At 32.1% G+C, this 22,330-nt stretch overlaps 1 protein-coding gene across 1 annotated transcript; it reads left to right on the plus strand.

Annotated features, from left to right (window-relative positions):
* The first annotated feature begins 10,633 nt into the window (after positions 1-10,633).
* Positions 10,634-22,000, plus strand: LOC129891573 (autophagy-related protein 11). The gene is made up of 5 exons (XM_055966975.1): positions 10,634-12,411; positions 13,617-15,294; positions 18,336-18,553; positions 20,778-20,991; positions 21,357-22,000. Exons 1-5 carry the CDS (start codon positions 11,468-11,470, stop codon positions 21,768-21,770), a joined length of 3,468 nt encoding a protein of 1,155 aa, XP_055822950.1. The 5' UTR covers positions 10,634-11,467; the 3' UTR covers positions 21,771-22,000.
* The last annotated feature ends 330 nt before the right edge of the window (positions 22,001-22,330 follow it).

The following is a 22,330-nucleotide window of genomic DNA, read 5'->3' on the forward strand; positions in this document are numbered from 1 at the left end:
ATTAGTTAACATAGCTATAGTTTAACTAATTTACAATTCGCCACGAACATTTAACCTTAATTACGGTTTGAATTTGTATAATTTGCATGTTTGTATAATTTGAAATTTGTATGATATAATTTATATAGCTTTTGTATAATGTAATTTTGTATATATAATTTGTATAATTGTTTAAAGTTCAGATGTTTGTGTTTGTATAAATTCGTTATTTCAAATTTATACAAAAATATCTCAATTATCCGCGAACTATATAAACGAAGCAGCTTAAATTATAGCTACAACTCATAAATATGTCAACTATAGGTAAGAAGCCTAACTAAATTTATTATAGTGGTTATTTGCGAAATTTCGCCTAAACATCTATATGAATGTCTAAAGGCCCATACAAATTTGTGCTTTAGTTGGGCTATATGCATGGCTTGGACAACTATGTGATTGAGCCCAATGGGCCTGTTCTTTCTTTGGGCCAACCTGACATGGTTGAGCAAAATGCTATATTTTAAAGGGAAACTTACATAAATATACAATATTAAGAAAATATTTACCATTTATAGCAATAAAAAAAAAATTCACTGAATACTTATAATACATTTATAATACAGTTTTAATACATATTGCAGAGAACTATTTATAAAACATATATAATACAAGTTTTATAGATGGATAATATATTTATCACATACTTTAATAGACTTATAATACATTATGTTAGTTTCTTACTACACAAACATAATATATATTTTAAAACACTTATAATACATTTATATTGTATGCATAATTCACTTTTAATACAAGTGTAGATTTATCATAGTATTGCTATATATTGCTATAAATGGTAATAAATAAAAAATATCGCTAAAATCAGTAATTAATTTTTAAAAAGCACTCAATCAAATATTTTTTCCTATATTAAATAAATTTTTAAAAACTATATATGTTTTAAATAGGGATATTAAAAGCGGCTATTTATTTGATTGGACACCAAATTAAAATATTGTATTTGACATACATACTATACTATTAGTAGTAAAGAAATAACAATGTAAAAGTTAATTTAAACTAGCAAAGACATCACATAGAATTTTTAAAAATTTGAAATGCTAATTATAAAGATTCTACAAAAATAGGATCTTGTTTATAATTTGAATGTCTCAAAGAAAAATCATATACAATTATTATTGGGGAATTGATAAAGTTTTCATTTTTCATTCATTTATAAACAATACATAATACATAATTAGATACTACCACAATTCGAAAATTTTTTGTTTTAATAAAAAAAATTATGTTGTTGAAAGGTTCTACTTGGATTTCATAACTAATTCTTTGAAAGTTCCATGAATTTCTAAAAAAAAAAAATCAAATATTTTTTCCTAGCCACCTAACTTTAGACTTTATTTATTCAATTTTTGTCAGAAGTATACCGTTGATGACTCATAATGATTTGTATGAAATTTCTTCAACATTTCACAGATTGAACCAACAAATTTACCATGTGAAAATATTTTTATGGATATTATTTTAATTAATAGAATTTATTGCATGACGTACTAAGACCAAAATTACATCAGAACAATTAAAAAATATTTTTAAAAATTGGTTTGGAAAGATCAAATAAATCATGTGATAATAGATGATACTAAATGGATAGTTGAGATTCCTTCCTTTGCTCACTTAATCAGAGGTTTTAGGTATCAAAGGTAGAGCTACACTATTAGGTACGGATTCGGAGGAAATTTAATTTTTTTTGCTTAGATCGAGAAACTCTCAGCGACATGTTCAGAATCGATAAAACTTTAATTTTAATTTCGCATTTGACAAAACAAATCTTGTGAATGAAAAATCTTTCAATCAGGAGCATTTTACTTTCTTAATAGATCTACCACTACGTGAATCTAAATCAGTCGAGTAATAGACATTGAATACCAAATAATTAAACAATAGAAGATGAAACCAAACTTTCCCTTCTAAACTTATTGACTTATTATGCAAAAATGACTTCATAGTGTTTCTTTATTGAAACATTCCATTCCATTTTGTTTATTTTTTAATATAGAAGCAAAATAGGAGTCCAACTCACTATTAGAGAGATTTATTATTTATTTAGTTAAAAATTAAAATAATACAAACACATGTTTGTGATACATAAAAGATATTCATATTTGGGGAACCAAGTGTTAAATAATTACAATTTACTCTAATTTAAAGGAGATTTGAACCAATGAATCATGATCTTAAGAATATATATACTTTAAACTTTTATGGATCCCTTAATTTAAATTTTTTATTTTAGAAATGTTTAATTAAGATTCTTGATCCATCATATATTGATCCATCATCAGTTACAGCTTACCGAGGACATGATTTTAGATAGGAGAGTGTGGAGGACCCACATTAGGGTAGAAGGCTAGTACATAGTTTTGTTATTCTTCCTTATTAGTAGGACCATTAGCACATTATGATTTCCCGTGCTCTGATTTCTATTATTATTTATTACTTTATGTATTTTGACTACTTTATTTTATCTGTAAAGTTTTCGTTATTTGCTGTCCAAATTGCTTTGAATTTCTTAGCCTTATCTGACCTTTTTTATGCTTTTTTGAGTCGAGAGTCTTTCAAAAATAGTTGTCTTACCTTAGTAGAAGTAAGGTCTGCGTACACTTTACCCTCCTCAAACCCCACGTTGTGAAATTTCACTGTGTTGTTGTTGTGGTAGGATTCTTTAATTTGGAAGCATTTTTTTTAATGTGAGACAAAAAATATATATATGAAAATGAGTTCATCAAAGTACTTGTCCTCACATTGAGATAAGGAATGACTTTTCAAAGTATTTTTTTTTTATCTTTTGATTAAAAATCTCAGCATCGAGTCTTAAAAATAAAAATAAAAATATTTTGCGTTTAATAAATTTTATGCATTAAGAAACTTGATTAATTGAAACTTCGAAGCAAATATTGAACACCAAATCATACAAAAATACTTTTTTTATGTGAGACAAAGTATCTAATACAAAGAGTGGCTTTCAATCATAAAAGGGTCGTGGCAGGATGTATAGGATTTTTATTTTATTTTTTTTAATTAAAAATCACGGATCTTAATCTTGAAAATAAACACAATTATGATAAAAAGGAGTGTTTTTCCACTATGATGGGGGTACTTTTTTTTTTCCTTAAGGAAAAAATGCTTCTAACTCCGCAACTAAACTAAAGGCTCTGGAACATAGTTGTAAGATAAATTTAAATTAATTAGAATTTCACGATAAAATATCGAATATCAAACGTGATAAAAAAAAATGTAAAAGGAGGTTTCTGGTCCTTTTCTCATTTTTAATACTTTTTGGCTGCAACAATGTCTCCATCAAATTCTCCATATTTGACATTCCCATGTGAGTTAGCAGCCATGTTATTTTAAACCCCGTACAACGATAATTTGAATGAGTCAAATTAAAAAACTACAGTTGTCTAATGGTTATAAAGAAAAAATAATCAAAATAGTAAAATTAACTTACTTTGAGATGTCATTAAGCAATATAATCGCTTATTCTTGTGATAATGATATCAGATGCCTCTTCGATTGAGAACTTCAAATGTTGCATTAAATCACATGATCAAAGGAACAACTTCTTCGATTTGATATCTTTTTCAATCACAATATAATTATAAAAAAAATGAGAAAATCGAAATATTGAGAAAATTAAAAGTACCAACCAAATCGAACAAAAAAATAACTTTCTGTTGGTTTGATTTGATTTATAAATTTAATAAATCGATATACTTAATTTAAATATTTTTTAATGAAAAGCAAATTAATCCAATCTACGTACGTTCCGTTAAGGGATAACATCAAACAACCTTTTTCCACGTCATTAGCAATGTTCACCATGTGATTTTATATTTGGACCCTACTTAATTATTTAAGCACAATTAACATAAGTTACTTTGACGATACCTACCTCACAAGATAATAATGTCAATTAAACTTTTGAAGAATGATTAACATATTAAAAAATTTATGCATTGGACATGTCATGATAGTAATCAATTTTAAAGAAAATAAAAAAATGTAATATATCTCTTAACTTTTTATGTGAATATATATATATATATTATTGTAAAATATGAAGTAATTATACAAATTTAACATAACATGTGAGTAATAAATGGCGAAACGATTCATAATTATGATAGATTTGTAAACATTCACAAGCAAATGGATCAAAGGTCAATAATTCGATTAATTAAATGTTTAATATCCTTAATTCGATATCATATAGATTAAAATCATAATTTATTAACAATTGACATGTCAAAAGTATCTTAACTCAATATATAATGGAGTTTTAAAAAACTTGACAATTTTTTATGGTAGATTTTTATTTTTGTTGTTGTTGTTGTTGATAGAATATAATATCTAGGCCACCTTGTAGACATCTCGATTAATTTCATGAAATATATGCTATTTGTCACTAGTATAGATTTCAGGTAACTGGTAAAGTTGCTGCCATGTGACCAGGAGGTCACGGGTTCAAGCCTTGGAAACAGCCTCTGGCAGAAATGCAAGGCAAGGCTGCGTACAATAGACCCTTGTGGTCAGGCCCTTCCCCGGACCCGGCGCATAGCGGGAGCTTTAGTGCACCGGGCTGCCCTTTATCCTATAATAATTTCACATAGGCTATAAAATAAGTATATATGTAAAAAAAAAAAAAAAAATCCTCATATGTCACCATTATCTTGAAGATGAAGAAATATTGACTTCTTGATGATAGAGTGAATCATAAGGTTTCAAACACGTAATTAACAAATATATATATATAATATAATATATAATTAATTGGATGCACGTTATAATATAAAATGGCGTATTGAAATTCCAAGAAGATAACATGATATGAAAAGTTGAAGTACAAATTAAAAAATATTTCGTTCAATCATTGATTAGTTCAAGTTAATAAGTTGTATTGTTTTACATGTATTTTACGTCAAATATCTTTCTTTTGCGTTGAATATCTATTAAAAATAATATTTCTATCTAATAAAACAAAATAGGATCTGCGAATATTTGATTTTCAGACCTTATTTATGGAATCATACGAGATATGTTATTGTTATTGTTATCTAAAGTAAATAAAAAATTCTTCCAAAGTAATTTTATTTCTTATTGTGGAATAAATAAGATCTTTCCAATCTTAATCAAATGATTAATCAGATTTGAACTTCATGAAAATTTTATTACGTTTTCCTATAATTTTACCAAAAAAATTCACAAGAATTTATATTTAACTATTATAGTGGAAAATCCCTAAAAAGATTTCATGGAACCTACAGGAAAATATTTTTCGCGATCCATTTTTTGTCGAAAATTTGTAACAAAAAATAGATTTTACTGCGGATTTATTCGTGGAAAAAGGTCTCTTCTTTTTATAAGGAATAAGCAGAAGGAAAAGTTGTGGAAAAAATAAAAATTCAAAATAGCTAATCAATTAACCTACTAAAATTTCCGTATAAAAAATTATAATTTCTAGTATTGCGCTAATTATTTACACTCATATATTTCTCATTTGGTCGATTCCATCCAGAAATTGTGAAGAAATTTCATACAAACATTATGGGCCATCAACAGTATATGCATATGAAGAAAAAAAAGAAAAGCAAAAAAGTCAAAAAAATACATTATGGATTCAATTGAACTTAATAGTTTAGATCTAAATTTTGTATTTATTTTTTTTTAAAAAAACTTTTGATATGTCCAAATTATTAATTTAAAATTTAATTACTTAAAAGAATTAAATTCTCAAACCCATAAGATTCAAATTTTAATTCCTTTTTTGATAACAACCCTATTCTATAATAACTCTCAAGTTCTTTGTGACCAATTTTTTTTTATGTTAAATCAATGCCGATAAAATTAAAAAAAAATCAACATCGTTATGAAGAAATTTAACTGTATATATTATGAATTTTTAATTTTTATAAAAAATTTAAGGGGTTTCCAAGAAATAATGAAGAAATTTAAATGAAACTTGATTTCCAAGTCATTGCAGGTCAATTCATCAACATCGTCACATAATTTTTAAATAGGAAAATAAAAACACAAATCTTAATTTAGCTTGATAAATGTTTAATTATAAATTAAAGTAGTAACAGAATCTTCTAGTAATTGTCTGATATCAGATAAAGGTATTTCGAGAAAAAGGAAATACAAAAGGCATGTATTGTATGAGTTAAAATTCGATTTTGACGTTCGAACGTATCAAAAGATAACATGTGGCAGTCGAAGTTCAGTTAAATTCAATTCAGTAGATGAAAATACTCCGGAGAAAAAGAAATTCAAAAGGCATATTTTTATGAGTCGAAATTCGATTATGACTCTTTCGAACATATCAAAAAGCGATACGTGATAGTCAAAGTTCAGTTAAATTCAATTTAGTAGATGAAAATATTTCGAGAAAAAAGAAATACGAAAGGCATATGTTTATGAGTCAAAATTCATTGGTGACTTTTTGAACGTATCAAAAGGCGATACGTAACAGTCGAAGTTCAGTCAAATTCAATTCAATAATACTTGTATCACACATGATCTTGAGTCACACCCGATAAGATTATTCTTATCCATTGAATGCTCGAAGTAACTAAGCAGGTCTGCTTAGCTTCAGTGCTTAGCTTCAGAACAATAGGTTTGAAGGTAAAGTTTAACAATCTACAAATCGGATAAATCTTACCAGCAACCATTTATTTAATATCATACATTCACATAATATGTGAATCCAATATAAAGATATGTTAAATGCAATATTAAAACAAATTTAAGATGAACTCATTTTGTCTCAATTTATGTTATGATATTTGACAATGTAAGAATTTTAGTTAAAAAACATGTCGATGCTTATAAATTATAATATACTATATTCAAATATTTGAAGAAAAAAATAACTCTATAAAGTTTTTTCTTAATATAAATACGAGGGGTGAATATTCTTATTTCAAGAAAACTTAATATGAACAAAGATGTACTTATAAATAAAAGACATAATACATAAACATGATTCTTAATTTTTTTTTTAACTGACAATTATGACCTCTAACTTTACTAGTGCACAAGTAGACGCTTTAACTATCCAAAATTTGAATAAATAAACACATTCGTTCTGCATGACAAGTTTGTGTCCTATGTGTATTATGTCACATATGGCATGTATGTCTATTTATTCAATTTTATACAAGTTTAAGTGTCTGCTTGTACACACCAAAAATTGGAGGGCATAAATGACAGTTGAAACAAGTCTATTTATGTATTATGCCTAAATAAAAACAATAAACTTAAGAATAAAAAAAAATGAAGAATATTTCATGTGTTAGTGGAATTCACCTTCCATAATTGTTAAAAAAAAAATCTTTCAAAATAAATATAATGATACTTGTATTGGGACGATACACAAATATCCAAAGTGAAAAGGAAGGGGGTGGGAGTGGGGCTGTGGGTTTAAGGAGAGGTAGAGGTAGATAGAAAAAAGTATTAGGGAGAGATAATTAAACAGGATATGACACATTTTTAACTTATCGAGAACCTGATCTTAGATATAAGGATATAAATGTCGCAACTTATGTATTTTCGACGAAAATATGTAAAAGAAAAAGAAAGAAATTTCTGTGAATTTATTCGTGGGAAAGGATTTTTTTTTCTAATAAAGGATAGGCGGAAAGGAAAATGAGGGAGGTGATTATAAGATGGGAAATCGAACCATCACAAACAAAATGAAAATTCAAATAACCAATTTAGTTTCCAATATTGCGCAAGTTATTTGCAACTACTATATTTCTCATTTTGTAGATTTTATTCGAAAATTGTGAAGAAATTTCATACAAAGCATAATACATAAATATGCTCTTTAATTTGTTTTCAACTGACATTTACGTCCTCCAAATTTAGGTGTGCACAAATAGACACTTAAACTTGTATAAAATCAAACAAGTAGACACACACATCTTATGTGACATAATACATGTATGACGCCACATATAACACAAAATTGTCTTGTAGAATGTCACGTAGGACAAATGTGTCTATTTATCCAATTTTATACAAATTCAAATATCTATTTGTGCACACTCACAATTGAATATATATATACCAATTGAAGCTAAGTCAAAGAATATGTTTATATATTATGCTTTGGTACAAACATTACGGGCCATCAACAACATATAATATGAAGGGAAAAAAGAAAACAAAACAAAACAAAAAGTCATAAAAGAGGTCATTGACGGAGGTAGAGTATAAGTTATGGATTTGATCGAACTTAATAGTTTTGATCTAAATTTTGTATTTGTTTTTAAGAATTTTTTTTGAACATGTATAAATTATTCAATTTAAAATCTAGTACCTTAAAAAAATGAAAATCCTCGAATCTATAAGTTTTAATTTTTGACTCCGCTTTTAATAACAATCATTCTTTATAATAATATTTAAATATAACGATTAATTTCTTTTTTGATCAGTTTTTTTTATGTTAAATCGGCATCGGTATAAAAAATCGACATTATTACAAAGAAATTGACTATATATATTTTATTTTTTTTATTTTTTTACAGAAAATTTAGGGGTTTCCAAGAAATAGTGATGAAATCTAAATGAAACTTGATTTCCAAGTCATTGCAGATTTGCAGGTCAATTCATCAACTTTTTCTAGTCATTGAAAAGTGATAGAATTTATTTTTTCCACGTATTGTGTGAACGTCAATTAATATTTTAATTGGAAAATAAAAGCACACTTCTTAGTTTATCTTGATAAATGTTTAACTATAAATTAAATTAAAGTAGTGATAGAATCTTTTAGTGATTGTCTGAAATAAGATGAAGATGCTTTGAAAACAATAATACAAAAGGCACATATTGTATGAGTCAGAATTCTATTCCGACGTTGGAACATATCAAAAAATCATACGTGACAATTAAAGTTCAGTTAAATTCAATTCGATAAAAAAAATTCAAAAAAAAAAGAAATACAAAAGGCATATGTTTATGAGTCAAAATTTGTCTTTGACTTTCGAAAGTATCAAAAGGCGATACGTGACAGTTGAAGTTCAGTTAAATCTAATTTTGCAGTGCTTGTATCAGTATGATCTTGAGTCACACCAGATAAGGTTATTCATATCTATTGAATGCTCAAACTAACGAAAAATGCCTGCTTAAGTTATTCCTGTCTAATTCAGCAGTGCTTAGTTTCAGAGTGATAGATCCAAATGTAAAGCTTGTCAATCTACAAATTAAATAAATCTAGCGAAAAAACATTCATTAAATATCAGACATTCACACAATATGTGAATCCAATATAATGATATGTTAAAAGCAACAATAAAACTAATTTAAAATATACTCATTTCGTCTCAACTTATGTAATAATATTTTATCTGCGTAAAAATTTAAATAAAAAACAAGTTTTATTTTAATACTTATAATACACAATATCCAAAAAATGAAGAAGAAAAAAGACACTCTAATTTCCTATGTGTGACCAATTGGAAACCCCCCAAAACATTGAGTTTAAATATAGTAATAAATATAGATATGAGGGGTGAATATTCCAATTTCAAGAAAAAATAATACGAAAAAGCTGTACATAAATAAAACCAATAAGCTTGAGAATAGAAAAAAAAATTTAAAAAAATGAAGAATATTTTATGGTACTAATGGAATTCAACTTCCACAATTGTTAAAAAAATTATTTTTTCAAAATAATAATACAAAACTGGTATCGTGGACAATGTAAAAATGTCCTAGTGAAAAGGTGCATGGGTTTAAGTAAAGGTAGATCGATTTTTTTTCCCGAGGAAATGAGTAAACAAGATGTAAATCATCAACTTATCGAAAACATGATCATAAATAAAAAAAAGCTACTAAGCATTGTCTCACTTTCCTGTAGGATATGTTTGGTGGTAGTCTAGACTCTGGGGCATCACATCTGCTTCTCCTTTCATATTAATAACATTAGTACGATTTTCGTAATAGTTTCTTATTGTTCAATTTCTGTCACTATCTATTAATTCTTGTGCTTGAGTGATCGTATTATTTTTCCGTTGTTAATGTTTCTTCTTCACTTTCATATTTTCTTCTTCCAAACTGTTTAGAAAATACTTTCCTTAAATCGAGGATTTATCAACATACTCTCTATTTTCACAAGGTAATAATAAGGTTTACATATATATTATTCTTATCAGATCTCACATATAAAATTACACTGAGTATATTATTGAAAAAAAATTACTCGTATTATACCACATAAATACATACACTTATATCAACAAAAACTCTATAAACAAATAATTAGAAAATTAAATAAAGAATATAGATTGATGGATATCCAAAGTCCAAAACCTTAAAAAATCATAACAAACAAGGGTATTTATGTAAATTCACTCTCCACAATTATTGATGGTTAATTTTTTTTTTTTAAATAATTTTTTTACTTGTATTATATACCACCTATACATACAACATATACAAATATACAAATCATTATCTTTTTAAAAAAATAATAAAAATAAATAAAAATACATCTGAAATTTACCTCTTCTTTCTTCACAAGGACTCTTTTTTTATTCTTTTGTATAAATCTTCTTGAAGAACTCATCAACTTCTCTGCTTCAATTGCTTAAACACTTCATATTGAAGGATTCTTCTTTTCTGCTAAAATTTTTTACCCACAAACGATTTTTTACAATTTTTTGATTTTTCTTTTTGGGTTTTTTGGAGCCAGCACTTGTCTAGAAGAACAAGAAAACACAGAACCAAGTAACCCCTTTACAAAATTATTATTATTATAAGGAAAAGATATTTGGTTTTTGTGGTAAACTTGTTCGTACTCAATCTATTTGTTGGTTTCTGTAGTTTAATTTTCTTAAATCTTGTTTTTTTTCCGTATATTGTACAGTGGGTTGTTTCGATTTTTTTATGTTGTGTTTGGGTTGAAGAATCATAGATTTCATCTGGGTTTTCTGAGAATTTTGAGTTTGTTGAGGTGGGTTTTTTGTAAAGTTGATTTTTTTTTCTGTGTTTTGGCTGATGGGTAGTTTGAAATCTGGACGTTGGTGAAGAATTGTTTAGTGGATCGTTGAGATTTTGGAGTTTTATTGCTGAATTCGTTTGTGGGTCTGCTGAAATTTTGTTTGTTTTGAAGGAAGATATTGAAAATTTGGGGTCTTGTTGGGGAAGTATTTGGTGGGTTGTTTTTGGTTTTGGGTGTATTTGGGAGGTTTTAGTAGATTTGAGAAAGATAGGGTTTTTTCTTTAGCACATAAGAATCTGATTGTGTTGAGGAGATCCCTTTAGGGTTTATTGGGTTTCGAGTAATTTGTGGTTTAGATTGGATTTATGGCATTTTTTGCTGGGTGAATTCTGGAGGATTTGGGTCTTGAAGTTGAGATTTGGGAACTTTCTTCTGGTTGTTTGGTTTGAGTTTTGAAGGGATAAAATGAGTTCAAATGCTTCATCTGGTGTTGTACAAGTAGGGAAGCTTTTGGTTCTTATTGCTGAGAATGGGCAATCACATGAACTGAATTGTGATGAATATACTCTTGTTGATGCTGTTCAGCAATTCCTAGAGTCTGTTTCTGGGATTCCTGTTGGTGATCAGCTTCTTTTGTACTTAGATGTGAAACTTGAATTGCATTGTCCCCTTTCTACTTACAAGCTCCCATCGGATGACCGGGAAGTTATCTTGTTTAATAAATCTAGAATGAGAAGCAATGCGCCACCTCCTTTGCCCGAGCAAGTTGAGATAATTGATATTCTTGATCCGCCATTACCATCGTCCTCACATGACCCCCACCCTTTGGATGATGCTACAGACCCTGCCTTGAAAGCCTTGCCTTCTTATGAGAGGCAATTCAGGTTCCACTTCCAGCGCGGTCATGCCATTTATAGCAGTTCCCAAATGAGAATCAATATTTGTGAGAGGCTTTCAAGAGAGCAAAAAGTGCAAGAGAGGGCTTTAGGGATTGCTAGGGGTAATCTGGATCACTTTTATGGGATGATACTTCAGAATTACAACGACTTTTTAAAGTGTTACTCCCAGCAATATCGTAGCCATACTAACTTGCTGAATAATTTCGGAAGGGATATAGACAAGTTGAGGGCTTGCAAACTTCATCCCGCTCTGCAGACTGCTAGCCGCAAGTGTTTGCTGGATTTCGTGAAAGAGGAGAACTTGCTGAAGTTGGCAGACGATTGTAATGGTTCCCACAGGCAGTTTGAGAATAAAGTGTCCGAATTTAAGCTCGAGTTTGGAGAGCTAGAGCACAATGTCAAGCATTTATTTTCTACCAAGGTTTCACATCTTATAAGGGAAGTTGAACTAGCTATCAGAGACCACCAGAAGTCTGTCAGCGAGCAGAAAAGCATAATGCAGGCTTTGAGGTTTGTTCTCTACCTCTTCCTCTCTTGTTGCTCTCTCTGTCCCTCCCCTTGTCCGTCCCTCACCCTCTTCATGTGTATCCATGAAGCTTAATAATATATGTTTTACGTAATTGCCAATATATCCATGTTGTGTCTGTCTGCTGTGCAAATCGACTGATTTAGAGGCTTTGCTAGGGATAGTTTTCTGGTTGCTTCATGTAGGTTATGGTGACGAATTGTACTTGTAGAAATTGAAATTTCTGTAATGAATTTAGAGTCGTTTTGCTCATGGATGGTCTCTCTATAAAAAAATGTTATTAATACTTCTTTGGCACTTGTTTTAATATTTTAAATACGTGATACTTCCTTTGGCCTTTTGACACACTTTGCAAGTCTTTTGGGTTAAAGGCATCTCAGTAACATTAATACTTTTAGTTCAATGTACTTACCTTTGTAGTAATAAATTAACTTCTTTAGTAACAACAGTTTAGTAGGCGAGGAAGAATTTTGTCATAACATTCTGTTCCAACAAGGACTTCCGTTCCTGTGCTCATTGGTGTTACAATTGCAGCATGGGGCTTCATCCTTCTTTATATAAGTAATATATGTCTATGCTAGTTACTTGAGGATGTCATATTGCTTAAGCTGATAGCTCAAATTCGCTAAAACTGAAGTCACATGTGAAGAAATGGGGTGATATCTGATTTGGAAGTTTTTGACGACCTTCATTCGTAGTTATTTTTCTTGTTTGAGTTCCAACTTTACCTTTCTATGAATGAGGTCTCAGATTTTTAGTACATTTTACCATCCTCCTCATTTTAAGCTGACGAATTAGTCTGATCATTAGTTTTACAAAGGAACTTTCTCTCAGTGGGTCAGGGTCCACATATTTCAGAGATGAAGGTAGCTGATATAGGACAACTCCTTATACAATTTGTTAAAATACATCTGTAGTTCATATGCTTAGCTTTCGGGGTTGTCTATATCCAGCAATTTGGAACATGTAAGAATGTGTTCAGGACATTTACAAAGATTTTGTCATTTTTAACCGTGAAGTCTAAAAGATTGTAGGATGGCCGCTGAATTAATTGGTTTAAGTACATCTGTTGCTTTACCTGGATATAGTCAACATCTTTTTCCTTGGATGAGAAAGACTACAGAATCCACTTTTAAAGTGCTGTTTGTCTGCATTTTAATGATCGAAGTTCTGTTAACTTTATATGCAGCAAGGATGTGAATATGGTCAAAAAGCTCGTGGATGACTGTTTGACCAATCAGTTATCATCTTCCCTCCGTCCACATGATGCTGTTTCAGCCTTGGGACCAATGTATGAATGCCATGAGAAAAGTTACCTTCCTAAGATGCAGGCTTGTGATGGTGAAATCTCCAATTTGGTTGAGTTCTGCAAGGATAAAAAGAACGAAATGAACATTCTTGTTCATAATTACATGCAAAAGGTGGCATATATCCAGTTCACCATCAAAGATATACGATGCAAATTTGCTGTTTTCCAGGAAGCTTTGAGGCGTCAAAATGATTTATTCGAGCACTTAAAAGTGGTCCGAGGGATTGGTCCTGCATACAGGGCATGCCTTGCCGAAGTGGTAAGAAGAAAAGCTGCAATGAAACTATATATGGGAATGGCCGGGCAATTAGCTGAACGGCTTGCAACCAGGAGGGAGGCAGAAGTTCGTAGAAGAGAGGAGTTTCTGAGGATAAATAGTACATACATTCCCCGAGATATTTTGGCTTCCATGGGACTGTATGATACCCCTAACCACTGTGATGTCAATATAACTCCTTTTGACACTAAATTGCTCGATGTTGATATCTCAGACATAGATCGCTATGCTCCTGAGTATCTATTGGGACTCTCTTCCAGGAGTGAAAAGCATGGGACCTTAAAGAGTCCACTTTCCTTGTCTAATGATGGTTCTCAGTTAGCAGAAACTGACGTAAGTGACTTCGCTGAGAAAATTGATTGTGAGGAATTACTTCAGGGCTCAGAGATTCTGGATATTGCTGGAACTAGCAAAATGGAAGTGGAAAATGCAAAATTGAGGGCTGAACTTGCTTCTAAAATAGCCTTTATGTGTTCTACCTGTCCTGAATTTGATTTTGAATCACTTGATGACAGTAAAATTGATAGTTTACTAAAAGAAGCAAGAGAGAAAACTTCTGAGGCTCTACATCATAAAGAAGAGTATGAAAAACACCTTCAATCTATGCTTAAAGCGAAGCAAATTCAGTGTGAATCTTATGAAAAACGGATTAAGGAGTTGGAACAGAGGTTGTCTGATCATTACTCGCAAGGGCGCACACATTCTGCCGGTGAGGGTGTATCTAACTTAACTGTTTCAGCTGTGAAGAATGATGACAGTAAATCAGATATGTCAGGTGTTGGAGAAGCTCACATGCCCTGTATGCCTGCTGAAGTCATGGATGAGGTTTCTTGTGCCTGTAGTTCATCAAATATCAAACCTGGCTCTAAACAAATCAAGGAACAAGAAGGCTTAGATGACAATATGACTGATTCCTCTGGTATGATTAACCCTCAGCTGGATTCATCTATGCTAGATCCACATCGTGATGAAGAGCATGAAAACTTTCCCGTGAAAGACAAAAAAGATACCACATTGGTTGGAGGAGATATGGCACTTGCGACAAGTTCCATGGCTGTGAGTATATCCCCGGCTCAGACTGACATGCCTTCTGAAGCAATTGCTGAACAAGGTGTGGATGCTAAAGCGAGAGAGGATCTTCTCCTGGAGTTGCAAGGTGTCCTGGCTGATAAATCAAAGCTACTGGATGAAAGCGGAAGCAAGGTGAAATCCTTGACAGAGGAGGTAGCCAAGCTGGTGAGGGAGTTGGGGATCAGAGGGAAACTTCTTGATGAATCTCAGGTTTTCTTTAGTTTCCTGAACTTTTAAATTTCTGGTAACTGCTTGGAATTATCATGATCTCTGGAGAATTACAATATTCCTAAAAGTATAATCTTTATGTTGCTCATACAGAGTTATAGCCTCCATAGTTCATCTTCCATATAATTTGTATTTTTTGGGTCATAACTTTCTCTAAAGAAGTTGGAAGGAGGATCAAAGTAACTAACTGTCTTCTAGTGCAAGAATAGATGTACTTCTACCTCCCAAAGAGCTTGGTCAGATAGGAAGAGATCATTTAATGTTGCCTCCGTTAGGATTTGAACCTGAGACCTCATGGTTATAGATAATTTAAGGATGTATTTCCAAAATTAGTGCCAAGGAATTAGGTTATCTAGCTAAATTGGTGCTCCAGAAACATATACGCGTGGAACTAAATGGATGTCTATGTGATTTGTGGGTTTGTCTCAATATGCAGTAGGTCAACCCATAGCCTTTATTTGTTGGTGCTTATTGATGTAAGTTAACTGTGGGGCCTCCCCATTAACGGTCGAATTAACATAAAATTGAAAACACTCTCCATGAAGGAGTGAAGAGTTGAACATAGCTGGAGAGATTCTTCCACTACTGTGTTCATTTTACCGTGTTTGGATGCTGCCTTTTTATTTACTTCTGATAGCCATGGAGTTAAAAAGGTAAGAGGACTATGCTAACAAACATATGTTCATAGAGTCTCTTTCTTTTGTCTTGGTAGCAATGCACAGGGAATATCTTCAACATGGGCTTCTCTTGAAAAGTAAATCTAATGCAGTAGCAGCAGAAGTTTCACTAGAATAGGATATATTTCTGTAATTGGTGGAATTTGGTAAGTTGTTAATCTTGATTTGATGGATGTGACTATGGTCCAGTTTGCTAGTCCTAAGTTTCAAGTGAATATATGCATTTTGTTGGGGTATAATACTTTTTTTGTCAAACTCAAGATTAGGTGACGTCATGAGGACTTGGATTGGAATTGATGGGTCCGTTGCTAAGAAATTTAACGTGGACTCTTAAATCTCAAAATGTATATCATCAGGCTATGGGTGACATCTATTTTATTCAAGCTTCATGCCTGTCACAACGGACTAAATGTATTTTACTATACACATCATGGGAAATGTCAAGTATTTTATGTGCTATGCCGCCAGGACTTTGGTCATGTGATATGTGGGTTAGGCGCACACCACTAGTTTGAAGTGGAGAAGGGTGGAGGGGAGAGCTCACTGCCATCGAGTTTTGAACCGTTCGCCACTTGCCTCGGGGATTTCTCTATTATAGAAAAAAAGAAGTTTAAGCCACATGATTTCTTTTGTAGAGTAAAAGCAGAAAATGTGTTTACATCTCTGTTTCGTGGTTCTTTTTCTTTTCTCTTCTGTACGTCTCTCTTTCGTGGATCTTTTTCTTTTCTATTCTGTTTACAGAATTTTCTAAACTACTGAATGGATTAATGGACAGAACATGAGTGTTAAACTAAAGAAACTATAATTATCTTGGGGGATTAGTCAATTAGTTCTATCCTACCAATACCATACTATAGAACAGAAAAAAAACAAAGCAAATTCCAAAGGCATATCACAATGAAAAAGAAGACGAATGAATCGCATACATTGAAGATCAAGTGATGAATTCCTTGATCACCTTTTTCAAAATCTTACCGCTTTAAAAGGCCTTAATCCAAAATAAATATTCATTAATTAAAAATCATTTTACAAGAGAAACTGCTAAAGCTTTAATGATTAAATTGTTAGTATGTTTAACAAAGTATTACTATTGAACAATTAACAAAATACAAAAACAGGTAAAATGTTTTTTTAAACAGGGGATTTAGGTAATAGATAGACACACTTCACTTTACTTTGTAGCAGAAGTTCAACAATGGACTCTAATGATAATGTAAACAAAATTTAAAACAAGGAGCAATGTCTGGAGCTGCTACCAAGACACTAATCCTGTCTTTCAATTTCAGAAAAGCAAATAGAAAAGGAACACTTTAGGAACAGACTTAGTTCAATAACCTTGCTTCAAAAATGAAGATAAAGAGATTGAGGAAAGCTGGTGTAGAAAGTGTTACCCTTTTCCAAAAAAAGAAGAGAGTTAGGCTTGAAGAGCATAAATTGTTATTCTGGTCATCCACGTTGAGGTCTCCATGGGATGATTTTACATCATGCTCATTTGATGCAGAGGTTTCAATTGTCTTTAAAGCTAAGTTTGATTAGGTAGTACAAATCTTGGCGTCTCTCCCCTTGTCGTACCGGGAGAAGTATAGTCCTCTCTCATGGCCTTTTTTGTGACTTTAATCTGTCCCACAATTTCATCTCTTAGACATCTCAAATGCCTTTGACATAGCCCTTGAAACAGAATAAGAAGGAAGTCAACAACTTCAGGATATTTAAGCACACGTAATACAATGTTACTTGTCGAACAAAATAAGAAAAGCTAGATTGCCCTTGAGGAATGAGGAGATATCTCAAAAAGCAACCTAGAGAGAAAGAGAACTATTGAGAAGGGAAGAAACATTATGAATCTACTCGTGCACAGTGTGCACATAAGAGTTAAAACTCTAAGAACTTGGGGAAGTTTGAAACTCTTTGAAGAATGAACTTGTGAAATTAAATAATAGTAACTATGAGCATGAAAATGGTGGGATTTATGACGGAAAAACCCCCGGAAGAAAAGAAGGCAATAGGAGGTATTCTTGGAAAAAAATAATAGTAATAATGAGGAAAGAGATAAGTAAAGAGTACTTAATTTTCTGCATATTTTAAACATAAAAGAAGGAAATAAATCAAAAATTTGAGAAAAAAAAGATAAATAGAGATATTGATATAGGAAGGCGTGAAACAAGATAAATAGAGATACTGATATAGGAAGACGCCACATCACCATTTCCATTCCCAGCTTTATATAGATATGTATAAGATTAGGCCTGTCTGGTATGATCCACTGTATCACTGCAATTGTTATCTCATGATATGCTAATTTATTTAATGACTTTTTCTTAATCCTTTTCCATTGTTGATTTGCAGATGAACTGTGCTCATTTAGAAAATTGCCTTCATGAAGCAAGAGAGGAAGCTCAAACCCATCTATGTGCAGCTGATAGAAGAGCCTCAGAGTATAGCGCATTGCGTGCTTCTGCAGTCAAAATGCGCAGCCTCTTTGAAAGATTGAGAGTATGTGTTTTGTCCAGTGGTGTGGCTAATTTGGCTGAGTCCTTGCGTACATTATCTCAATCTTTAGCCAAGTAAGCTCTTGCCATAATATCTTCACCCTACTTGACACGGCATTTTGCTATGCATGACAGAAACTTACTTATTTGTAAATACCTTCTAATTGTTGATGTTTATACATGTTTTAGATGCGAGATTCATTGGAAAATAACAATAGGTGTGAACATGGTTAGCTCAAGTGCAAAGTTCAGAGAATAACCCCATTTTAATTAATTAATCAATGATGCGCTGCTAAAATATTATCTGAATAATTGATTCAACTCTCCTTCTCCAACCAAAAATGATAAACAAGTACATAGATGAAGGTTGAAAAAAAGTACATAGATGAAGGTTGAAAAATCCAATTCATCGATTTGAGTTCCGAAAATAATGCAGTAAATCAGCGAAATCTTTACTCGCTAATCTTCTTAACCTTTTCTTGCTTTTCCCTCATGGAGTATGTAATTAGCACACTACTTGTATTAATCCTATCAACTTTGTTATCTTATTATATGTTGGTGCAAGTGGCTGAAGTACGTTGTTGCGAACATATTTCTTTGGTAAGGTAAATAATTTATAGGTAATAAGAAAAGCCCCTCAAACAAACATACATATTCCCCCAGTGGGGTCTGGGGAAATGAGAAAAATCCCTCATAGAAGTAATATACCAAAAAGTAATGAATCTGTAACATTTTTTCACATTTACCAGTTTCAAGAAAAAGTAACGACTCTATAACACAGTATTATTTTCTAAGAACGACATCCAATCTTCTGTAAAACTAGAACCTCTTGAATGTACCAAAAAAGAAACAAGAAATGAGAAGGATGTTCCACAAAAGTATATATTCGTCTCTTTCTCTCGATGGCTCCTATTTCTTTCCTTTCACCCCAACAAAATGAGTGCTGTGAGGTAACATCCTGTGCTCTTCGACTTCACTTCCCTCTTCTAAATTTTCAACTGGAGAGTGCCCCCTCCACTGCCTGACATTACCTATTGCATCCTGAACCATCTTAAAGTCTCACACCACAGATGAGGGCAGGACAATGTAGGAGTAGGTGATTAGCATCTTCTCCGTAACACTTGCACATGGAGCACCAACTATCTAATTTCCCTTTTTTGTTTTCTCTGTCAAAATTTCCCCGTCAGTGTTTCAATTTCCAAGTGATATTCATGTTCAAACGCAATTTCAGTTTCCAAATATTGTTTTCAACTTCAATTTTAAGTACCGTTTTTTCCAATTTCAACCAAATATTGAGCACCATATCTGCTTCTCCTTTCATACCAGTAGTGCTAGTGTTTCCTCGTAGTTTCTTGTTCTTCGAATTTTGTTATTATTTGTTGTTTCTTTAACTGATGTTACTGTTCCTTTCTTTCAGAGTGCTTTGTAATGCTTTCTTTAGTATATGTCATGGCTTCTTCATTTCTGTACTTTCTTTTTTCAAAACTGCTTTGAAATGCTTTCTTTTTCTTCATTTGAGCTGAGGGTCTATCGGAAACAACTTCTCTACCTCCACGAGGTAGGGGTTAGGTCTGCGTGCACTCTACCCTCTCCAGATTTCACTTGTGGGATTACACAGGGTTTGTTGTTGTTGTAACCAAATATTCTCGAAACGGTTTGTTCAATATGTTCTATTAAAAGTATGGATTTTATCCGGATGTTCTACAAAACGATAAAACGACATAGAGTACTCAATTTTTTGCCATTTTGGAGAGCCACTAATTTCAAAAATCTTGCTCTAATACAAATGGTGAGAGTTAGAGAAATGACGTGCTCGTATTTGTCGAGAACAGAACAAGTGGAGCTAGAATGTGAATATAGCAGCAACATACCCAGTGTAATCCTACATGTGCGATCTAGGTAGGGTAGAGTGTATGTAGACCTTACCCCTACTTCTTAGAGATAGAGAGGCTGTGAATAAATAGAGCAATTATCTTCTGCTCCCCTAAAAAGAGAACTAAATGGAACTAGGGAACAATTGCTGATAAATATGACATGTTTATCTTCTGCCCCTTTAAAAGAGAGAACTAAAAGTAACTAGCGGACACTTGCTGATATTATGACATGTTAGTTCTTCAAGTTCATTTATCTCTTGGATTAGTAAAAGATTCAGTATCAGTACAATGATAATCATTTATTGGTAAAGTAAACAGTCTGTTGGTTTACTGGTGGAGTGGAATAAAAATCAATGGTTATAATTGTAAATTATGCGGTCTTTTTGCTAACACTGACTGATCAATTTAAATTGATTTGTTTTTAGTTCAATCAATGAAAAAGAGGAGGATGGCTCAGCTGAATTTCGCGAATGCATCCGGGTACTTGCTGATAAAGTTGGTGCATTATCAAGGCATCGAGCAGAGCTGGCTGATAAATGTTCCAAATTTGATGCTGCAAATAAGCAGGTGTCAAAGGAGTTGGAAGAAAAGAAAGAATTGGTAAACACCCTCTACAAAAAGCATCAACACGAGAAGCAGGTAAACGATATAGCTTCTTGTGTTCTGGTTATATACATGGTACCATTGCTAAAGGGTGATTTGTTTCCACTTGTGGTTTGTCCATGTTTGAGCTTTTCAGTTACATTAACACCTGAATTACGTTAAGTCAAAGCAAATGCTTTGGAAATGCTATGGATCTCTTTTTATTTTGACAATTATAGATTACCTTTCTTCTTCAAACTTACTGTTGATGTTTTCCCTCTGGATTGATTATTGTTTTGGTAAGTGTTCCCTTTTTGGGCATTAGTAACATCGCTGTTTTGGGCGTGACCTAAAGTGACAGAAAAAATTGATTCATTGAAATTTCTTTTTGTGCTAATTATACTTTCCTAATTGTTCGTCAGGCAAACAAAGAGAAGATATCATTTGGGCGTTTAGAAATCCATGAAATTGCTGCATTTGTTCTCAACTCTACTGGAAACTATGAAGCTATCAATCGAAACTGCCCTCGTTACTACCTCTCTGCAGAATCTGTTGCTCTGTTTACTGACCATCTTCCAAATCGTCCAAGCTATATCATAGGGCTGGTTGTGCATATTGAACAACAGACTGTGAGGTCCACACCCTCAACATCAGTTCGAGCTGACCATGATAGAGATCGTTTAGATATACTGACTTCTGACACAGGAACCAGTCGTTTGTCCTTGAATTCAGGATCAACTACGAACCCGTATGGTCTCCCTGTTGGCTGTGAATACTTCGTCGTGACAGTAGCCATGTTACCTGATACCACCATTCATTCACCACCTCCTTCCTGATCTCATGAATGGAAATGAAAGAAATGAGGGAAGAAATCAAAATTGTACAGAATGATTTATATAGTTTTAACTAGTACTACTTTTCTTTAGAAGGATTCTTTGCTTGATTTCCTATTGTACAGCTGATGATGAAAATCAATCAGACTTCTTCCTGTGTATCTAATGCCTTTTCTTATAAACATGTAAATATTCATCCTCCTTTTATTAGTTCCTTTGATCAAGCGTTTGATGACTCATGGTTGTCTTGATCTTGTTTTCTTTTTAATGCATTCGGTGTTCGAAATTTATCTGGTCTGCATAGTCCAGATACGCGATGTGTATAGCCTAGTGAAGGGGAAGCGCTTCCTGCCAGGAGTTCCTCTATTCCATCGTACTGCGTTGTGGTTGATGTCGTATTTTTTGTGTCAATTAGGCTTTGTTGTGAGGGACTTTCAGTTCGGTGTGTGATATCTAGGGCTGTTCAAAATCGAACCGTAATCAATAAATCGAACCGAAAAAAAGTTATTGGTTTATCGGTAATAGGTTATTGGTTTAACAATTTCGGTAATGGTTTTAATTTT

Source organism: Solanum dulcamara, chromosome 6 (assembly GCF_947179165.1).
Source record: "Solanum dulcamara chromosome 6, daSolDulc1.2, whole genome shotgun sequence".
NCBI lineage: Eukaryota > Viridiplantae > Streptophyta > Magnoliopsida > Solanales > Solanaceae > Solanum > Solanum dulcamara.

Excerpts from the sequence above, each read along its gene's own strand:
- LOC129891573 (XM_055966975.1), top strand. The coding sequence starts at position 11,468 with ATGAGTTCAAATGCTTCATCTGGTGTTGTACAAGTAGGGAAGCTTTTG. Across the intron at positions 12,412-13,616 it reads AGCATAATGCAGGCTTTGAG|CAAGGATGTGAATATGGTCA; the intron begins GTTTGTTCTCTA and ends CTTTATATGCAG. Across the intron at positions 20,992-21,356 it reads AGCATCAACACGAGAAGCAG|GCAAACAAAGAGAAGATATC; the intron begins GTAAACGATATA and ends ATTGTTCGTCAG.